This window comes from Pangasianodon hypophthalmus, chromosome 3 (genome assembly GCF_027358585.1).
Source record: "Pangasianodon hypophthalmus isolate fPanHyp1 chromosome 3, fPanHyp1.pri, whole genome shotgun sequence".
Classification (NCBI taxonomy): domain Eukaryota; kingdom Metazoa; phylum Chordata; class Actinopteri; order Siluriformes; family Pangasiidae; genus Pangasianodon; species Pangasianodon hypophthalmus.
Window position 1 is genome coordinate 12,074,576 of NC_069712.1, and position 22,221 is coordinate 12,096,796.

The 22,221-nt window shown below is 38.5% G+C and overlaps 1 protein-coding gene across 9 annotated transcripts; it reads left to right on the forward strand.

Annotated features, from left to right (window-relative positions):
* Positions 1–363: 363 nt before the first annotated feature.
* Positions 364–21,141, forward strand: LOC113544122 (outer dynein arm-docking complex subunit 1). 9 transcript variants are annotated; one of them, XM_034302548.2, is made up of 16 exons: positions 375–563; positions 999–1,067; positions 1,326–1,425; positions 3,035–3,218; positions 6,330–6,431; positions 7,956–8,069; positions 8,712–8,779; positions 8,985–9,172; positions 10,354–10,548; positions 13,204–13,440; positions 14,366–14,448; positions 14,858–15,026; positions 17,511–17,674; positions 18,377–18,462; positions 19,606–19,695; positions 20,321–21,132. In XM_034302548.2, the coding sequence occupies exons 1-16, from the start codon at positions 539–541 to the stop codon at positions 20,325–20,327; spliced, it is 1,881 nt and encodes a 626-aa protein (XP_034158439.2). In that variant the 5' UTR covers positions 375–538; the 3' UTR covers positions 20,328–21,132. The 9 variants fall into 9 exon arrangements, 7 of the variants coding, with proteins under 7 accessions (XP_034158441.2, XP_034158440.2, XP_034158444.2 ...); XM_026942780.3 differs by having other exon boundaries at positions 376–563; positions 19,606–19,738; XM_026942772.3 differs by having other exon boundaries at positions 377–563; positions 19,606–21,130.
* The last annotated feature ends 1,080 nt before the right edge of the window (positions 21,142–22,221 follow it).

A 22,221-nucleotide genomic window follows, 5' to 3' on the forward strand; every position in this document is an offset into this window, starting at 1 on the left:
TGTATTACAAACAAAAGGCGCTTTAAAGTATTAGTTAATGGGTGTGCATACTTATGCAGACAGGTTATTGTAAGTTATCCCCCCCCCTTCCCCCCCCAAACATTTCTGTTCTGTTTGCTTTTCACTTGAATTTGAATTTTGTTGGTCGTTATATCACATTAAAGATCTGACATAATTTACATGGTTTACATACAAAAACCTGCAGTTTTAACAGGGGTGTGAAGACTTTTTATATCCACTGTATTTGGTTTGTGCATGTATATGTGTGAGGGGAAAAAAAAACCCAGAATGTTTGTTTATATTAACAACGGTTAATCTCCCTTTTTATCAGCTTGGGCTTGTTCATGCTTGATTCTTATCTTGTATCTATGGGTCCATGTCTTGTCTCTGTAATGCTCTTTAAGTACACAGAGACCAACTGGAGAGATGCTTTTGACATAGACATATTTAGAGGTTAAGAGCCATCTCTCACAGAAGGGAAGAAAGCAAGCACAGCACACAGGACAGTGTATGACTCATGAATTAGTGTGAAACGAGGATGGAGAGCACTTCATCAACAGCAGGTAAGGGCAACTAGATCAGAACCTCTGCTTATATGCAGTGTAAGTGTTTCATGTAAATAAATCCTTCCATGTGTTCTAATTTTGAAAGACGTGGTTATATGCCTTAAAAAACTTAAATAGAATTGAGCCTGGTTAGGGTTGTTATTAATGCTAATTCAGAGGAATGTGTTTATCAGAATATGCAGTGCAACAAGATTACCCATAATCCCCTAATCCGTTGTTTTTCAGTAAATTCACTCACTTTTAATCAAAGGCTTCTTAATTAGGACACAGTTCCCTTCACTAAATCCTCCGGCTTTTGGAGGGGTGGATAATATTCCCTCTTTAATAGGGCATCAAACTCTGGCTTGTGGAATTCATTAATATCTCAAGAAACGGGTTTACGCTTTAAGCAGTGCCAGTTTAAATTATGAAAATGTTTGATATGTTTTTAAGGTTGTTACAGAAAGTGCAGTCATGTAAAAAGCAGGAGAAACAAGAAGGAGGCACTCAGCAGTAATGAGGGTAACCTTTACTTCACACAGATGATTTTTATAATTCACCTTCCCTGACTCTTCTCACTTCGCTGATCTTTAGTTCTGCAGTGGATTTGAAATGTTTAAACTTTAAATAAGTCTGTCTTATGTGGTTTAATAACAGTATAAACATTGATTTCTGTAGATACTGTATGTGTGTAAGTTATTTGCCTAAATATTTTAAATTCCTATTAAAAAATCCCAAACTGGACCTTAAAACATATTGTCTGTATTTGTTTTGCTTTAGAAAAGAGGGAGCTACTTTCTCTACAGCAGATGGTCCATCAACTGATCAAGGAAAAGAATACCCAAAAGAAAAAGGCACACAAAACAATTCACAAACAGAGGTTAGCCACCTCCATTACCCATCTCTTCTTTGCACCCGGTTCGAATGATTTTGTGTGAAAGCTCAACTTCTGGAACAAAGCAAGAACAGTACAGCTCTGAAAGCTCTTTGGAAGCTTTGCCCTCACCCTTAGTCAAAAAGACCTCCAACTCAAGTGTACTTGCTGAGAAAATGCAATTGGTTCTGGGTCAGTTGGTGAAGCACGGGTGAGGTATAAAGTAAACACCATACGTCAGCAAAAGTGCACCAATGTCACTTTTAATGCTTGAGCATTTTAGCAGTATAGATAAATACCTTTTTATCTTCCTAATCTCCAAATTAGGGGTGCAACTATTAGTATATGTGCAGTACTGTGCAAAAGTCTTAGGCACATGCAAAGAAATGCTGGAGAGCAAAGATGCCTTCAAAAATAATGAAACTAAATGTTTCTACATTAAAAAAAAGAAATACTATAAACAGCAGTAAATAGTAATAAATGAAAAGTCAATATCTGGTGTGACAATCCTTCGCTTTTAAAAAAAATAGCAGTCTCAGGTACAATTTGTGCAGTTTTATAAGGAAATTAGCTGGTAAGTTTTGCTTACTAAGTTTCTGACATACAAACATTTTTCTGTAACATTTAATTTTGTCCTGTAAAACTAATGTTTTTGTACTGAATCAATAATGTAGAATGCATATCTTAGATGCATAAGATAAAAATCTATAACAAAGTTTGTACTAAAAAAAATAGGGTGCCTAAGACTTTTGCACAGTACTGTATATATCTCTTTAGTGCTCCAAATATTTGTATCTATATTTGGATTTAAACATCAAGTGGATGTGGCTTTAAACTATTATTTAATTATTTTTGCTTGATACACCTCATATTTGTATCTGTGTTTGTATCTGTTTAGAACACATTATCTGTTTAGTCTGAATAATGTATTTGTAAGCAGTTATATCCCTAAACCAAATCTGTTTCATAAAATCCTGTGGCATGGCAGAATCAGCAGTAGTCCCCATAGCGCATTCTCTCCTATCCTTCATTTATTCATTTATTCATTCATCTTCAGTAACTGCTTTATCGTTGTCAGGGTTGTGGTGGATCCGGAGCATGTCCCGGGAATGCCACATTTAGATATAATCAGGTCTGAACACCTTATTTGTATAGATACTCCATAGAATGTATAGCAAGTTACGTCAATCTTCCCCATCTATTTAATGGTCTGAATCAAGCTAGTCTTGAGAGGCAAATGTAATTAATCAGCCCACCACAGACAATTTAAATCTCTCTTTAAGAAATGACCAAGAATATAAGGCTAAAATAAATAGTTTGTTACCATTGGTGACTAAGCAACATTTCCTTTCAGTAACTGATCAAATCTATTCTTGACATAGAAACAATTAATATCTCCAAATAAAGTAACACTGTCACATGCATGTTTTTACGATAGCCTATGCTACTTCCTAAAAATAGCCAGACCAAAGTACATTTAAGTGGGTAATGATGCTCTAGCAGGTAGCTCTAAACTCTAAATGGCTTTGCATCAATAAATAAATCAATAAATAAATGCACATTTAGAAAATTTTTTTTGATGTTTTGGAAGTGTATTTCTGTTGCTTGTTTACAGCCAGCTGATTGGTTCTCTGGAAGCAGAGAGACGGGGCCTACAGGCAGAGCTTGAGGGGATCAGATGTGTGCTAGGAAGGGAAGAGCTTTTAAGCCATTCCATTAATCATCTGCGTCATCACAGTAAGATTGTGGATGAAAACATCATTCAAGAAAAACAGACCATTGATGGATTACAGAGAGAGGTTTGTGGCCGGTGTTAGACAAAAATAAAGTTCAAGGTCACTGGGATGTGCATGCACTCACAGACACGTCAGTATACTACAGAATTATGAAAATCAAAAATAAAAATACGAAATGAAAAGCACATGCAATGAGTATTCAGAAAACCTTTACAAGTGGTGCAGTTTTTTTTTACCAAAATGACAGTCATCATGACCACAACCTCCAAGGACAACCGCAGTCATCTGGAGACTAGTGAGAGAGAGAAAGCTCAAAGCTAATATGTTCACCAAAGCAATTACACTGAATTAAAGCCACCTGTCTAATATTGTGTAGGGCCTCCTTGTGCCACCAAAATAGCTCGACCTGTTGAGGCATGGACTCCACAAGACCTCTGATGGTGTGCTGTGGTACCTGGCACCAAAACGTTAGCAGCAGATCCCACGGATACTTGATCAGTTTGAGATCTGGGAAATTGGGAGGCCAAGTCAACACATTGAACTCAAACCATTCCTTAGAAATTTTTGCAGTGTGGCAGGGTGCATTATCCTGCTGAAAGAGGCCACTGCTATTAGGGAATATCGATGCCATAAGGGGGTGTACTTGGTCTGCAGCAATGTTTAGGTAGGTGGTACATGTCAGAGTAAAATCCACATGAATGCCAGGACCCAAGGTTTCCCAGTAGAACATTGCCTAGACCATCACACTGCCTCCACCAGCTTGCCTTCTTCCTATAGTGCAACCTGGTGCCATCTCTTCCCCAGGTAAGTAATACACATGTACCCGGCCATCCACATGATGTAAAAGAAAGTGTGATTCATCAGACCAGGCCACTTTCTTCCATTGCTCCATGGTCCAGCTCTGATGCTCACGTGCCCATTGTAGGCACTTTCAGCAGTGGACAGGGGTTAGTATGGACACTCTGAACATTCTGCGGCTACTGTGTGTTTTGACACCTTTCTATCATAGCCAGCATAAACTTTTTCAGCAATTTGTGCTACAGTAGCATTTCTGTGAGCCTTGGGTGCACATGACCCTGTCGCTGGTTCACCGGGTGTCCTTCCTTGCACCACTTTTGGTAGGTACTAACCACTGCATACCAGGAACAGCCCACAAGACCTGCTGTTTTGGAGTCGCTCTGTCCCAGTCATCTAGCCATCACAATGTTCTAGAAGGCTATTTGAAAGCTCTTGACAGTTTTACAGCCACCACTGGAGACATGGTCACACAATTTCAGTTCATACATTCTGCTCAGCATCTGGGCTTTATTGGAAAACCATTGTTCATTATTGCTAATCTCACAGCTGAGGAGAAGTTAGCTCTCTGGCCAAGAGCCATTTCAGATTTGGCTTTTGTAATCCATCCAGTTTACTGATTGTGCTAGATAACAAGTGTTTTTTTATTGACCCACTTTTATAAAATATTTATTTTTATAATAATTTAAAATAAAAAACTAGTAATATGATTTATATGAACAAACACTGCATGAATGCACTAGCAACATACATTTTACTGGGCGTACTTTTATATTTAATAGCAATTTAATGCTTTTGATTTTAAACTGTACCCTGTTCTTATGTAAGCTACTGACTTGGATTTATTAAAGTTTATTAATGTTATTATTTATCTTGTAATGAAACATGGGTTTGTTCTGGGTTTGTCACTTAGTATATTAAAAGAAATTGTTAATTGAATAGTTGTTTCAGAAACATTTAATGTACCTCTGTGTAATTTAATAGACGGTCATTAAACCCCTCAAAATTCAAACATCTTAAGAGTTTCACAGTGAAAAATCGCTTTTCTGCAGGAAACACATTAGAAACAGATGATTTTAAATAAATGCAGAAGCTGGATTGATCAGTCACTTACACTCAATATTCACTGATTAAATCAAAGGATACAGAGGTTATTTGAATACAGAGGTTATAGCCATTTAACCTGTTTGTTGTAATAGATGCCAATCATGAGGGACATCACTATAACCCAGAGTTATTGGCAAATGTATTTGCCCCAAACTCTGATGATGATAGTGTTTTCAAAGACAGTCAATTGCTTTCTTAGCTATTATGCCATTTCAGATACATGTGGCTGCTTCAGTCCAGCCTCACGTGAATACTTTTCTCCAATTCAGACACTGTTTGCACTGAATGGACAGTGCTTTTCACACTCTCATTATTGTGCAAATCCTATTTCAGCTCAGTATCCTTTGCTTACAATAATGCAATTGCTACTAATGTGTCGAAGTCAAGAGTCTAGACAAGAGTGTATAGAAACTCACATTTTTCCCCATTCTGATGGTTGAAGTGAACATTACCCAAAGCCGCTGGCCCGTATCTGCTGGCCCATATAATTGCATGAATGAGTATGTGTACAGGTTGTTGTTAAAATTTATAACAATTAGATAAAGTTGTTCCTGTAATTTTTCTGACATGAGAAATTCATGTCGTAACAGGAACTAACTTCTTTAGTGGACATTTCGCATACATTCACTTGACTGGTACGAGCTGACAGAAAGGCTACAGTAACTCAGATAAAACTGCTACAATTGTGGTGAGCAGAAAAGCATCTCAGAATGTACAACTTGTCGAACCCTGAAGCAGATGGACTACAACAGCAGAAGACTACATTGGGTTCCACTTCTGTCAGCCAAGAACAGAAAGCTGAGGCTGCAGTAGCCACAGGCTCACCAAATCTGGACAGTTGAAGACTGGAATAACGTAGCCTGTTCTGATGAATCTCAATTTCTGCTCTGGCACACAGATGGTAGAGTCAGAATTTGGCACAATTTGGCACCAACAGCATGGATCCATGAACCCAACCTGCCTTGTGTCAACTGGTGGAGGTGGTGTAATGGTGTGGGGTATGTTTCCTTGGCACACTTTGGGCCCAATAAAAAAAAATCTGCAGGAATTGCTTGAAGCAATCATGTCAGCATGGACCAGAATCTCAAAGGAATGTTTCCAGCATCTTGTGGAAGCCATGCCACGAAGAATTGAGGCTGTTTTGAGAGCAAATGGAGGCCCCACCCAGTATTAGTATATATAAAATTTATAATATAAGTATACATACATATTGTTCATTTTCATGTCACATTTAAATGTCAAATTAACATGTGTGATATTTGCTCTGAGCAGATACAGGAGATGCACAGGAAGATTGGGAAAGAACGGAAAGCCTCAGCTTTTGAAGCAGATCCAACCAGGAAAATACAACGCCTTACAGGTCAACTTGCGCAGGTGGTGCAGTTCTACTCTCTCTTACTCATTTCCACAGCCTTTTACTTTCAATGATCTCTTAGATCTCAAAAATAAACATTTCATCTAAGCTCTGCATTTCTCACGCTTTGCATGTGAAAGGATTTTTGACTTTCTGGCATTCTGTGTTCGTTTTTCTCTTTCTTTGTAATTCAGAAAGCGCTATTAATTTTTTTTTCGTTACTGATTTATTTAAAACGGTCGTTTTGTAGAAAGTTAATTTGCTTTGGTAGTGTAGGAGTTCGCGGTTGCGCGCTTTCCGAATTCGGCGCTATTACCGCTAAGTGTCTAAAAGCCGCGCCTATAAAATTTCACGTGCGGCTAGATTAACCGTGGTTTCAGAAGAGCGGCTGGCTTGACCGCAGAGACGTTTGGAACGGCTTCAAAGCTTTTGCCACAGTAAGGGCAAAACATTTCAATTTGTGAAACACAAGAAAAGAACTTGAATCATTCAAGCGTTTTCGCTAGGCTAAGATAACATTAGATTGAAAAAAGCATAGTGCCTTTTCACTTTGATAGTCATACCCCGTGTCCAATCAGGAACGAGCACGTGATTTCCGTTTTGAGTTAATGTTGTTGTGTTTTTTGTTTTGCAATTCTCGGCCACCGTAGAATTCGAGAAGGACTGTAACTGGTAATTAGTTGACATCCTGAATTAGGTCAGTTTCAACATGGGAAAAAAACAGAAAGATAGTCTTTATTTTCTTTTTGTGTATAAAAAACAGTGAAATTCTTGTCTTTGCATATCCCAGCTTGTTTGTGAGCTGGGAGAATGCAGGGTGCAGGATCAGCCATGATATGGTCCTTGAGCAGAGATGAGTAAGAGCCCTGCTCAAGAGTGGCAGCTTGATGGTGCTCAGGCTTAAAATCATGACCTTCTGATCAGTACGCCTGACCGTCTTTCTATGAGCTGCTCTTTCTAAGCCATGGTTTATTTTACATGCATACAGTGCTAATGAGAATTACTTCTGGGTAGGCACACACAGGTATATGTATAGATAGTTCTTATATTTTACAAATGCAAATTATAATTTACTTTTAGATGATGTGGCACAGATTGGCAGTGTGTGTTTCTGTGCACCAGTCAGAGCTTGCAGAACAGTGTGTAGTATTCAGAATCATGTGTTCCTCCTATTCTCCAGTAAAATATCAGGTAGAAATAAACAGTAAACAGTGTGGTGCATTCAGTAATAGAACAAGAGAATACTGATCTGCTGATAGCTATTTCGGTTTCTGTGGTCCTCTGTGCCTGCTCTTCCAAGCTGTATGAAAAGCAGGATAATATTGGAGATGGAGAGGCAACATGATAATCCTATGCTCTATCAAGAGAGCACCAGTAGGTGAAGTTTACACACCAGGTTTTATCAGGTGTTTCGATTTCTTTCAGAATTCTGTGTTCAAACTTTGTGTAATGCTGCACAGTTAGATACTGCATGGAGCAGAGTTCAAAGAGTTTTCTGGGAACATATTTCACTGTAATGCAGTGATGTGTTGTGATTCTTCTAGGTTAACAAAAAGTTCAGCACCTTTGTATCAACTAACACCCAGCTCCGGCAGGACATTGAAACCTTGAGAGGAGAAAAAATTAAGTTCCTTCAAATGCGCAACAAGCTAGAGAAGGTGAGTAAAACAACTGTAAAACTATGTGTTTGTTGTGAAATGGACTTTAAATTAACATCCGAACACTCAGCATGGGGCACCAGTCCATTGAAAGGCATCATGCACACACACACACACACACACACACACACACACACACACTCATTCATACCCAGGGCCAATTGAGCATAGCTAATCCACCTATTGACATGTTTTTGGGAGGTGGGAGGAAACCAGAGAACGTGGTGGAAACCCATGTGGAACATGTGAAACAGAGGTCCAGGGTCCCCGGTTCAGTCCTGACCACAGGTTGCTACCTGTTGTGTGGTGAGGCAGCAACGCTACCCGATGCACCTCCATACCTCCAACCATCAGAGCATTAATTTAAAATACACCTTTTTTTTTTTTTAAAGCCTATGAAAAAAATAGTTGGTCCATCATCATATTATTGAAACACCACATTTTTGGCTCTGTGACATGTAAATTTGTTAAATTAAATTCAGTTTAGTTAGTTGGTTAGGTCTTAGCATGTATACTTTTCAGTGTAGGATTACTACTGACTATTTAATGCCGACTGGTCTATTTAAGTCCACAAAAGAGTTCATAGATGTAGTGAATTCACAATCCACACATTTCATTTATCAGATCGATTTAAATCTTCAGGTACTGCAGGAGACCCATCAAGAGAAAACGACAGTGTTGAAGCAAGCCAGGAAAAATATTGAAGTCAGGTATTAAAAGGAAATCTCATTCTTTTCCCCTGTGATGTGCTCTTTATTCCTTTCTTTCTTATACCTAATTGACATAGGTACCAATTTGCTAGCAAGCTATTGAAAAATAGAGCACCTCACTAGAAAAAGTCAGCTAAAGATTTGTGTTTGGGTTTTGTGTGTGTGTGTGTGTGTGTGTGTTTGTGTATGCATGCATACATGTCAGAGAGGATGCTAAGACACGGATGCTCCATGTGTTGGAGCAGACGTGCTCAGAGGGCAACAATCATGCAGTGGATGTGCAGGAGCTCCAGAGAAGAGTGAGCCATGTGGAGAAAACAGAGCGTTTTCTACAAGAGAAGAACAAAGTCAGACAACCTGACCTGTATTACCAGGTTACTACCAAGAAAAGAGGTGCTCATACACATGTATATTCACATAATAATACATATTCTTATGCTCAATGGTGGTCACACACTGCACACTCATTACACACACACACACACACACACTAGGAGTTGCACAACAATACATTTTTAGTAGTTGACCAGTAATTAAAATAAAGTAGTCAACTAGTAGTCTTTTCTATAGTTAAAGTAAAAAACTGATTTAGTCTCTTTTATTAGTGCAGTGAAATGCTGATAAACAGCAGCAAAGATCACGTCAAACCACACGTAATAAATGGCCATAGACAGGCTACAAATTTCATTTCCAGCTTCACTGCTTTTTAGGCTACACTGTAAAGGATGAGTATAAATAAAACAGCCCAACACCTATGCAAAATAATACATCTTTGTATCATAGTACACTATTTAACACCATACTGGTATTTAAAATGCACTCGTGTACAACCTGGCAGAAATCAGAAATGAGAGCGCACAGGAGGGAGCTCATGTCTATCAACAGAGCCATCCTTATAGCTCGATGAGAGGCCTTACTCCAGTGGAGGATGCCATGCATTTAAATTTTAATCTAATTTTATTTTTATTTAAATTACAACATATATAACCATGGAAGCATGAGGGATTGGTCAGAATTCCTTCAGGAGCAGGCAGGAGTGGGAACCATAAAAGTGATATGAAAGTGATAATATTCCATTAAAGCAAAAGAAAATAAAAAAAGCATAATCTTACAGATTGTGCAGTTGACTGTAGAGCTGACTTCATCTAGTGTGAAATATTTTCGGACTAACGAAGTACACTGAGCCAGTAGTTCTTTACCGACTTCCTCTGTACTGCGTTTCCACCACTCTGATTAATCACCAGCTCCCCACAGCAGTGACTAGTGAATATATGAGACTAGTAGAACTCATCTAGGCTTTTCTGCCTAGCTCGTTATGTATAAACCTTGTCTTTCTGGATTTCTTTATTCTGGGTCAACAAGCTACATACAGAAAGCTGACGAAAGAGAGATAGAGATGATTTTAAAATATAAAATAAAGCAGCACAGTTTTTTTTTTTTCCTTTAATTACTGAGGTAATCCTCTTATCCACTGAAAAACTAATGTTGATTTTGTAAAACAAAATTGGATCCCGTTTATTTCTGACACTGTATGTTTGTGTGTGTGTGTGTGTTTTGGGGGACACGGTGTTCAGAAGCACATGAGCAAGAACCGAAGGTAGACCATGAGGTGAAGCTAAATGAATATGAGGTTGCCATGGAGAAGATCAGCGACATCATTGAGAGGCGGGGCAAAGGGAGTCAAAGCGCAAGGCAGAGAAGAAGGCGGAGCTCAGACTGTCAAACCAGCAGAGTGGTGGAACCACCTCAGAGTGCATTTTGGAAATCAGGTACATACACCTGCACAAACTATGTGATAACTAACACACACATACTGTATAAATATGCATGCATATGTTACAGCCAATCCACTTTTTCATCGTGCAGATGAAAGATGAAGCATATTCTTTCTTCTGTCTCTCAACTTTGCATGTATTACATCAAACTATACTAAATTAATGTAGTCTGTTACATGATTCCAGTTCAAATTTGTCTGACTGTCTGATTCAGTCTCCCCATATATCTGTTCTGATAATTTAAGCTTTTAGGTGTGTTGGGAGACAATGGCACATTGGACATGAATTGCACACCCAAAAATATTCTATCCCAGATGAATAGGTTTTAACTTAATCACAGCTGTAATTAGTGCTGTTTGTCTTTTTAGGGCAAATTTGTCCCTTTTAGGGCTGTTTTCTTTCTCTCTTTGTGATACATAAAATTGCATTTGAATTGCTAAATGATAGTATTTTCTTACATGTATTCATTTAGGCATTTACAGCTGCTCCAGTGAATACACAATCACAATTTTACTGTGAGGAGCATACTTAACAGCAACAGGCATGCTATATTATATATATATATATATCAACATGCGTATGTCACATATATGTGTAGAGGTCAAAGGAAAAAAGTGCATTACACTTTATCTATTTGTGTCCTGAATACATCAGTAGATGAAGCACACTGCACACAACACATTTAGTATAAACAAAAGAAATATTGTGCATATGACATGCCTGGCTCTGTAAAATATGAGGCTTGCAATAAATACACTGATGAAGCTGCATAAGTGTAGTTCTTCATACCTCACTGGAGTTTAGTACACAGAAATTATATGCAGAAATGTGCAGCAGCACTCTGTCATGTCCTCTTACTGTCAAAACCTCGCACTTGAACTGGATTTGGGGAGAGGGTGAGGAGAGCTCAGTACATGTCTTAATGTTTTATGAATTGCCACCATCTCCCTTGAGACTGATGCTTTCTGGACTTCCTGCTCAATTAAACCATGTGGGGAATTCTGTCTGCCACAATAATCAGGCTTAGTTCTGTTGTGTAAATGTAACTCTTGGACAAGCATTATCAGACCTGTCAAATCAATAAATGTCACATTTTACAATGGTAATAATTCCAAATGAATCCACAAACTTCATGTGTGGAGGCAAGGCACAGTATTTTACATTGTTTACTACAGGAGAGAAGAAAGCTACAAGCACTGTAATGTAGCACCTTTGATGAGCTGGATTAGAGAGAGTGAACCTGAGATTAAATTCTATTTCAATAGTAGCGCTGGAGATTTGAGCTTGGTGATTAAGCCATGTAGCTCAGATGTAAAGTCAGAGGAAAAACAAGGAGGCTGAGCAGAAGAGAGCTCAAGAAATCCTAATAAGCCAGTCTAGAAGGTGTCAGTCGAGGTGATTTAAGATGACAGTGGGGTGACAGATCATTTCTGACACATTGAGGACGCACAGCTGCCTAGGAGGTAGGGAGTAGTACCAGAAGTGAGTCCCATGAGACATACACTCTCTCATACACTTTCATGACTTTGTAGTCTTCTTTCCATGTGCCAAGTAGTGTAGCCACTTGCTTGGTGCACAACTCCTTCACAAGAACAGAGTACATAGAACATTTTTAATGGACTGTCTTTTCTTTCTAAATATTTATAAAGAGGTTTCAGTTCTTTATAAGCACTTATAAAGAAATGTCTGTTCTTTATTAATGTGACAAAAATCAATTCATTTCCAGACAAATTTCCCCCCCGTTCACCCTTTTTTACTAAATTTTTTTTTTACTAATCTTACCTATTGTACCTTTAATTGAGGACTTTGACTCAGCCATTCCACAAAATAAACCTTTTTTTTTGTTTGTTCAAGCCATTCCTTTGTATAAGTGCAGACCGTTTAAGTCTATTTAAGTCGTATAACTGCAGACCATTTACTGTATTTTCACCCTAAATTCAGATGTCTGGCTCACTGGAACAGGTTCTCCTCAACAGTTTGCTTATATTAGGCTCCATCCATTTTGCCTTTGATGGCAACAAGATTTCTAGTTCCTCCTGCTGAAAAGCAACCCTAGAGCATGATGCTACCACTAGCTTGCTTGATCTCAGGAATGGTGTTACCTGGGTGTTGGACTGCATTTGGTTTGTGCCAAATATTCTGCTTTGGCTTTAGACAAAAATGCTCAACTTTAGTTTCATCAGACCAAAATTTTGTTTCCAAAAACTCTCAGATTTTTTAACATGGCCTTTCTCAGAAGTGGCTTTCTTCTGGCCACTCTCCCACTATGCCTCAAAACACCATACACTATTTTTGTTGTACAGCAAATAGCTGTATAGGGGGAATACAATATGGTATGTGCTGTTGTGCTGTTATTGAAAATAACTTTATGGTGGTGCTGGCATCACACCACAATGCCATTGCTTGGTGTTTATGACAGCATGCCATGGTATGTTTTATTTCTTATATACTGTATATATTATATTTAACTGTATAATCACAGCACAGCACCTTTATGAACACCAAAAGTGTATAAAGTCAAGAATGAATTTAATGTCTCAATTTCTAGCCCAGCATTTGTGCTGTTAAATCCATTTTTCTCTTTTCATGAGAGTTACCTGTCTTTTTCTCAGTGACCTTTTTAGCATTACATTGTTCCTTGCCTTTTAGCTAACAGGAGGCGCTGCACATTAGGGAGTGTGATGTTCCGCGAAGCAGCAGCTGGGATTTTGGGGGATCTGGAGGGGTCCAGTAGAGGCAGGAGGTTCAGAGAGCACAGGAGGCGCTCCACACTACTGCAGGGCCTCAGAGCTGATGAACAGGAGAGACTGAGAGAGCTGGTGCAGCAATCCCAGCAGCCCCCTGCAGGCCTTAACCCACAGCTCCTCTACGACTCCTACGTGGAGGGTAAGTGTCACTCTGCCGAGAGAGTGCTGAGGAAGTAGGATATTTATATTTAGTCATAATTAGGCTGTCACTTCTGCACAAACAATTGTTCTCAAATTCCTGACTGCAGCTAAGTTCTGTAGCTGGTCAATGCTGTAAAGTAGTACATGTTTGTACACAGAACATGGCATGTTAGCAGTACAGCAGGCACTACTTCTTGGTACTTGCTATCCAGTATCTGCTCATACACATCTGGGTCATTAATTCTTAGCCTCAAAAATAAATATGAAATGAAAAACAAGAAAGATATTCAAGATATTATGAAGATATTCAAGAACTTTTTTTGTTTTTATTTTTTCAAAAACAAGAAACTAGTGAATGCAGTGTACACTTGCCCTGTATAGAGTTGTACAGAATTTTTTAGCTAGTCAATAGGAATACCTTACAAAGATAGTGATACAAAAGTTTGTGCGCATGTGAGTGTGTGCTGAGTGTGAAAATAACTTGAGCTGAAGCACACTTGCCAATAAAGGGATACATCCAACAACCACCATTACCCAGAGCCCTTAGCCTGTGTCTGCATGCTTGAATTAATTTGTATTAAGGACAAAAGTTCATATTACGCAGTGGACTGTTTGGAGGCCTGTCTAATGTGCCATACATATCATTAATCTTGATATTTCTGTGACGCAAACAGATGGAAAGGGATAAATTTCATTTATTAAGGAGCATTAACTCCTTTGAAATAGAGACAGCCTCACTCTTTAAGTATGCTGTACTGATGTATGCCCTGCTTAATTTGGAACCGGTTACTGTTTAACCGAGAGACAAAATATATAAATAATGAATATGTGACAAATGAGTGTACACACTAGCCATATTGATGATATTGCTACTGGTTGATGACTCCAAACTATTTGCTCTTCTCTCTTTTTCTCTACAATAGGAGAGAATCTGAACTTGGCTCTCTTCCAATATGCATTGGAGCAGAACAGGCAGATACAGGAGATGACCAAAGATGTGCATGAGGTTTTTCTAAAGAAAATTATAAATTATAAATTGTACACTATAAATGCTGCCATCATATGATATTAAATGCTATTGATGCTTTTTCAACACAAATGCATACAGTTGTGGGTGTCAATCAAATGTGTTGTTTGACACCCACATCTGTGACTTTCAATGTAAACTTTAAGTCATAACTGTGTCAGAAATTTATCCTGTAGTGGTGTTATGGCTTAGAGCCAGTGTAGCATTTCTTTGCTCAGAATGTGTGTCTGAGTAGTAGCTGCTGGGGTCAACAGAAGACTGGATACTGAAGTACTGAAGAACTCCTCCTTAAGAAGAGGAAAGGAGCTTCTTGATAACTCTAGTGTCCCATGTGTATAGCTGTGGGGTAATTAAAAAGAGCACGCATGTTTCTGCATTTCCTTCTAAGCTCAGGATAAGTGTGAAGCAAGAAGAGGAGAGGGAGAGTGCAGAGGAGCGTCGTCTCCAAGACCGAGTGAGAGAGCTGAAGCTGAGCTGCCAGCAGGTTACCCAAGACACAGAAACACTGCTAACAAATATAGGAATGAAAGAACGGGAATTCATCCAAGTCAGAGCAGGTACACAGAATTCTGTTATCTAGTGAGAGTTTTGTAATGCCATGTTGAGGGGATGTTGTTGAATCAGAAAAGTTAATCTCTTAATGAAAACCAGGATTCAAACAGGGTTCATGCTGATGCTTAAAAATACTTCTCTCAGCTTCAAACTTGCCCCTAGACATAAAGCACCTTAACATATGACAGGTACTTTTCATGGATAACCTGCTTCTTAACATTATACCATTATGTCCATCGGCCAGTTAACTTAAATGGGCTAGAAAATGAAAGTTAAAGGCTGTTATTGGTCATCTTTCTCACACCTTATCAGAGGAGCAAATGATGCTATGTCTACAGCCACATCTGGGAGTTTCTTCCATGATAATAATCACCTAGCAGCTAAGCAGACATTTTCAACTTCTCAGCAGCATCTGAGGAAGGGTCTCATACCCACATAGGTACCTATGGCAGGCTTGAAACTAGCCTTGGCAGCCACTCTAAATATGGCAGCGGCCTGAGTAAAGTTGGATGGTGGAATGCAACCCACAACATTGCACAGGATCTGTTGCGACAGAGTTCGTTATACCTGAGTGCAAGGACACTGATATTGAAGGATATTGATATCTTTCTGTGGGAAATCAGCAGGCCCCAGCTCACCTACCCTTAAACTCCATGGTGCGTGTTCTGCCTAATACTGTATTCTCTCCAGCAATAAAGTGCTAGGTCTCACGGTGAACTCGAAGAGCTCTATAAATCTGAAGCAGGCCACACGGATTCACTGAGAATGATTCTCAGATTGATTCCATCATCCCAGCATATAGCAGTTATTATTATTCTTACCAATCAGTTTCAGCCACATGGGGTATTGGCATATGTTGAGAATGATAGGACTGATGATGGCATCCACAGAGACTTTAACTAGTGTTATACTTGAGGCACAGTTACTCATCAAGGAGTCTCTTTTAGATCCAAACTTGCCACAGCTAGCTCAACAACCCTATTTAAATATGGTTTCCTCCCTCTGCTTTAAAAGTGATGTAATTTATGTAATTATTCTTTATACATCACCCAGACATGCCCACTAACAGCACACACACACTGTCAGATTGCAAATGCAAATACAGCATGTGTAATTTGGGATGATAATAAATCAGGTCCTAGGTGTACAAAACACATTGTCACTTGTAATTGGCCAGTCCATGCAACTCTTGATATTAGTAGCAATAAATTATTCCAGTAGATACAATAGTGTTGCTTTTATAATGATGAAGTGTGTTCAGTGTGTTACTGTTCACCAAAGCCATGTGTACTGGAATAAGTCTTATTGTCTCCACACTTGAAAATGCTTAAAATATCACTTCAGAAAATCTGTAACAACCAAGTGCAATCAAAGGCTTCCCAATGATTGTCAGATAGAGAGATAGTAGGATGCGACAAAGATAACAGAGTAGACAAAATGGTTAGAGGAAAAATACAGAGAGAGGATGAGAGGAAAAGAGGATTAGGAAGGAGACATGAACTAAAGAGTGATGGATAACAGACTGGTTAGAGGACATGAGAGGAGAAATGATGAAAATTACCAAATTATCAAAAGACATGAAATTGTGGGAAAAAACATATAGGTTCAAGCGTGACGATAGTAGATAAAGTAGTGCATCTCCAGACTCCACTCCAGGTGCTCCATAATGTAAAGCATCTCGATGCTGAACCTGCTGCCCTATTGTAAAAAATAATGACAGTGTGGGTTGTGGTTAGTGGATGCAGCTTATTGTGATGCTCCTTTAAGAATGAGGGTGAAGAGTGGTAGAGTGTGTACTCTTTCAGACAGAGTCACAAAGGATCTTTATATATATTTGCTTTATTAAGAATCCCCCTACCCCTGTTATCCATGCAGACATGAATTTGTTTTATGTAGAAACAGAACTAGATGAAAGTGCCCAATTAGAGATGTAGTTTGGGTTGTTTAATGAGTAGTTGTTTTTCAATAGCCTAAAAGATGGTGTAGCTGTAGAATGATACTGCCTCCCTTCATATGTACACCTCAGTAAACAATATTCTGTATGTCAGACAGCAGACACACTCAAAAGACACAGCAAATAAATAGCATAAAAAAAAGATGCAAATATAAACATGATGTTATGTGGAAAGTGTGAAGTCTATAATTTAAACCATCGCTGATTAATTTAACTCAAACCAAAAGAATGTTACAGTTGTACCAACTCTTCCCTACACAACATATTTATGTATAACAGGAGTGTCCAATCTTATCCAGAAAGGGCCGGTGTGGGTGCAGGTTTTCATTCCAACCAGGCAGAGGCCACACATGAGTCTATTGAAAGCCTAGGTCAACTGATTAAACAGGTGGAATCCGGTGTGGCTCCTGCTTGATTGGAATATAAACCTGCACCCACACTGGCCCTGTGTGGATAAGATTGGACACCCCTGATGTATAAAATGGTCATGAACTGAACACTGGCTATGCATTAGTCTCATTGTTTCTGTGTGCAGGTATAGAGAGTTTGGCTGTTCAGGCTGGAGTGGATGCCTCTGCTTTTGAATTGTGCAGACACTGGACTGAGGATGGTGGAACTGCATCTATTCTTACTCTGCTGGCACAAATAGAGCAGAGAGTTACCCAGTTACTGACTCTTCATTCTTACACACAGTATAGGGTGAGAGCCCTGTCATTTTCTTACACCAAAAATCTACCAAAACACCTATAGAGAGATTATCACTTTAGAATGTTGGAACAGATAATTCTGTCTCTTGAGGTTCTTCTTTAATAAATTTGTATTTATAGTTATTTTTAAAATGTGGTGTATAACATAGCAATAAATCAGATAGCTCAAATGGTGCTGCAAAAAAGTGTTCACCTTATCATCACTGGAATCTCGATGAAGCCACAGCCATTCATGGCCAAGAGTCCAAGAGATCAAAACTGGCCATACTCCCCGGGTGGCAGGGGTAGCAAACCCTCTCTCCCTTATTAGTCACAGTGACACAAGCCAATTGTGGGCGACTGCGAGCTCATGGATGCGGAAGAGGATGGATAGTTTGTTCCACTGCCCTGTGAGACAGCATGAGCATCAGTTCAAAATGATTTGGCTTCATGTGTCTCAGAGAAAGCAAGTGATAGCCTTCACACTCCCTGTCTCGTATCTGTCATATGATGGGGAGACCTAGGTGGTGGGTGGGAGTTGGACCAGGCCAAATTAGGGAGAAAATGAGGGGGGAACAAAACAGTTCCATAAACAATGAAGGTGTAGATGATGTAGTACATTACCTGCCAGTCAGTCAGTCATCATCCTCAATGTTTATTTCAATATTTTCACTAATATTTATTTTCTTACACCAGCTTTTTTCAATTATCCTAGGATGACGAAAAGTATTTCAAGCATGCTGTATTTGAGTTCAATCCACGAAAGCTGTCATATACAGATATTCAACCTCCTGCACTCAGGTATGATAATCAGTGTTAGATATTGTTATTCAGCAGTAGGGTTCTGTTTGTTTGGTTTTTTTTGGACTGGACTCCCACCAGAGGTGAAGCTAGGGCTTGATTTCTGGTTTTAATTCCTCCTGAAATACTTATAACTGTTGCAAATGCTTATTTGTAGGTGGTTAATGTAAAACACATACAGCACAGCTGATTATGTATGTGTCATGTTAGCATGTTGTTTTGTGCAGTAACTGCTCAATACTGACGTTCACAAAAGGTCAGAGGAATCATTACAATTCCATATTCAGTCTCCCTGAGCATCAAACTAATGTGCGCCTTAGTTTGTTATTGGCTGGAAACATAATTAATCAATCAGAATTGTGTATTTTGTATTTCATATGTTTGAAAGCCAGCTAGCTACACTTAGAGCATAGGTATATAGGTAGACAGCCTGTGAAGTACTGCAGGAGAAGTTTGTAACTGCCCCCAAATATTGAAAATAGATGGTTATATTTTTCAAAATATATACCAAATCAGTAAGTGACTTTGTTGAGTCTCACAGGGTCTCGGATTTGAAAGCGATATAGACTGGTTTGAGCTGACAGGATGACTACAGTAACTCAAATAACAACTCTTTACAACCATGGTGAGCAGAAAAGCATCTCAGTCTGATTGGGATGGGCTACAACAACAGAAGATAGGGGTCTGCTCCTTTCAGCCAAGAGCAGGAATCTGCTGCTACAGTGGGCAAAGGTTCAAATAAACTGGAAAGTTGAAGATTGGGAAATGACCAGATCAGAATGGTTAGATTAATTTTATAACAATTGTAGAAGATAAGCTTATAGGCTCCGCTTGTAGCTTATGAATTCAAAGACTTCTGCAGATTGCAGTAAAATAGTTTTATCATTACATCAGGCCTTCTCATCCAATGACATATGCTAAGGAAAATTCAGTTTTTGCTCTCTGCCTGCTAGGATTTTCTTGTTACTAATGTTGCCACCTCTATCTTTGAGACCAGGCTCCACAAACACTTAACTATAGGCGTGTTGTAACTGTATCTGAGTCTTCCTTGGGAGGATGTGTGGAAGTACAATTTTATACCGCCTCCACAGTAATCACCCCCCCCCTCTCTTGTTCTTTCTCCCTTTTTGTCCTCTCTCTCAGTTTCTTTCCTGAAAGTGAGGAAGAATATGATGAGGAACTGAAGCTTCTGTCCAGGGAAGAGCTTAAGAAGAATGTTCTGGAGACAGACAGGTTTTGCCCAGCATAGATATTCTCTGAAGTCAAAACATGATTTGTAAGACTGAGGTGGTTGCAACACACAATTGTAGTGTTTGTAGTGTACTACATCATGAACAGTAGATTTATTTAGACTTGTTAGACTGCTGACTATAATTAAGATTTATAGTTGACAGTAAGAAATTCAGATGACTGGGTGTGATCTAAAGGTACAATACATCTCAGAGCTTGTCAGCCATCATGTTCACTATTTAGCAATAGATATAATGTTGACTCAGTCCACCAGTTTTGATTTTATAGCAGTATGACTGTAAGACCTAATTTAAAACACCCCAAAATTTCCTATCATTTATCTAAAGCAGCAGTCAGACTTTAATACAATTTATTATTAATTTTTTATCAATGTATTGTTTATCAATTTATTTTTTCAATGGGAGAAGCCTGAGGACACAAAAAAGTAATTTTCTTTTAGTAGGGGTTAACTTTTCCTCACACTAAGTTCATCTAGTTAAACAAACCTAGAAAACAAGAACATAGCCTTGTGTATCTTTTTTTCCTCAAAAATAAATAAACTTCTAATTATTAAGGAAGGTGTTATCAGACCTATGCCTTTATATTTTGTCATTATTGTTTATTGTAGGAAATGATAGGGGGAAGAAAATGGATATCTCACTTCAAAATGACAGTGCCCCAACAAGCCAATAGTCTTCTGATTTTTACACCAGAAGAAAATAGCTCTGAGGAAATCCAGTGTGACTTCTGCTTAAATTGTTAGCAGACAGATGCTCAGGGATTCACATGCTCAGGGATTCTCCTAATAAGGTGAACTTTATTGCCCCTTGATCAGAATGACCTAGACATAATCTCTGGAATATACTTATTATTTGTAAATGAGATTGCTCATGTTCATGAAAAAACTGAGTGACGCATATAAAGTTTTATGTTGGAAAAATCATTGCAGTGTTGTTTCATGTGTAAAATTTGGATCTGTTTGAAAAAGAACTTTAAAATGATTTGCTTAACAATATGTGACCTCCAAAATATTTATTTTATGTCATCAACAAGTTGGTCTATTTTCTACATAATGGTTTCCTACATTACATTACAATGTTGTTTGACTACCTGCAGACTGGCACCAGTGAGAATTCATCTCTAGCTAAAGATATTGACTCAGTAGCACTCTAGTCCTTTTGTCTGTCCATCCTCTCTCACCTCCTCATCTGTATACTCTGCTCAGATCAACTTCCAAAGCTTCAAGTTTCATGCTAATACCACCATCAATGCCATTATTCTCGTCATCTGGTAGATCGCTAACTAGATGAGCCGAGTCTCTGTCATAACTCGGAGTAACTATATTGTATAACTACATTGCATTCTGGAACTCAAGGTCCAACGTTTATGCCACTATTTCTAAGTTGGATTTCTCATTAATATGATATTGAATGTCTCTGGAAATTGGTGAGTGAGAAAAGAATCTTCTAACAAATTAAGACCAGAATCAATAAAGACATCACAAATATAAACATATTTAATGTGTTTCAGTGTGGATTTTCCTATATTTTTTTTAAACATCAAGGCTACACAGTTCAGGTTGCCATTTCACATTAATGGGTATTTTTACTCATTTCTGAACTTCAGTGTTCTAGCTGGAAAAGGGAACACCTATTTTTGTTACTGGGCTCACATACCTAATTATTTCTGAACAATAAGTGAAAGAGGTTTCTTTTTGGAAAATGAGAAAACGTGGCAGATAATTATTTTCTGAGCTGCTATTTTCTAACCGCATATCATTATAAACTAATGAGGGACCTTTTTGACCAGCCTCCATAGACACACACTTGTAACCATATCTGAGTGTCTCATGGGTGGGATGTAGGGAAGCACTGTCTTATACCACCTCCACAGATGTCAGGGTCTCATCCAACCCCCTCTCTCACTTTCTCAACTTCTTGGAATATGATGGCTGGGCTTTGGAGTGGGACATGTCTCTCTACCTTGAGATGATCCTTTGAGAAAAATACTTGACCTGTGAGACTGAAGTCATTGCAACAGATAGTTTTAGTGTTTCAACAGTAGCATACTGCATCATATGTCTATAAATTAAGTGTATTTCCTGTTTAATTTTAATCAGTAATTAAACCAATGGCTGTTTGTGATATTGAATGAGAGTTATAAGAAAAACTGCTCTAGTGTTATTAAAACCATTAAGGTTGAGCGTTATGGCAAAAGCTCTCATCACTATTAAGCTATTATGCATACACATAGTAACACACACACTCGCTGAACGACAGACAGACAGCACCATCCATGCTTCCTAATTTTAAGTGAAAATTTAAAGTCTGTAATAGTAAGCATGGTAAACAATCAGGCTGCATTTGGACCACAAAACACAAAATTTACAGTTCTATCATCCCTTTTTCTTGTTCATTACACCCACTATCATATTTGACATTTGACTTCTCATTCATTAATGGTGACGTGTTATGGATCTGCCATTAAAGTGTGCTTAAATAAAATAGCCCCATGCAGACAAAATGGATG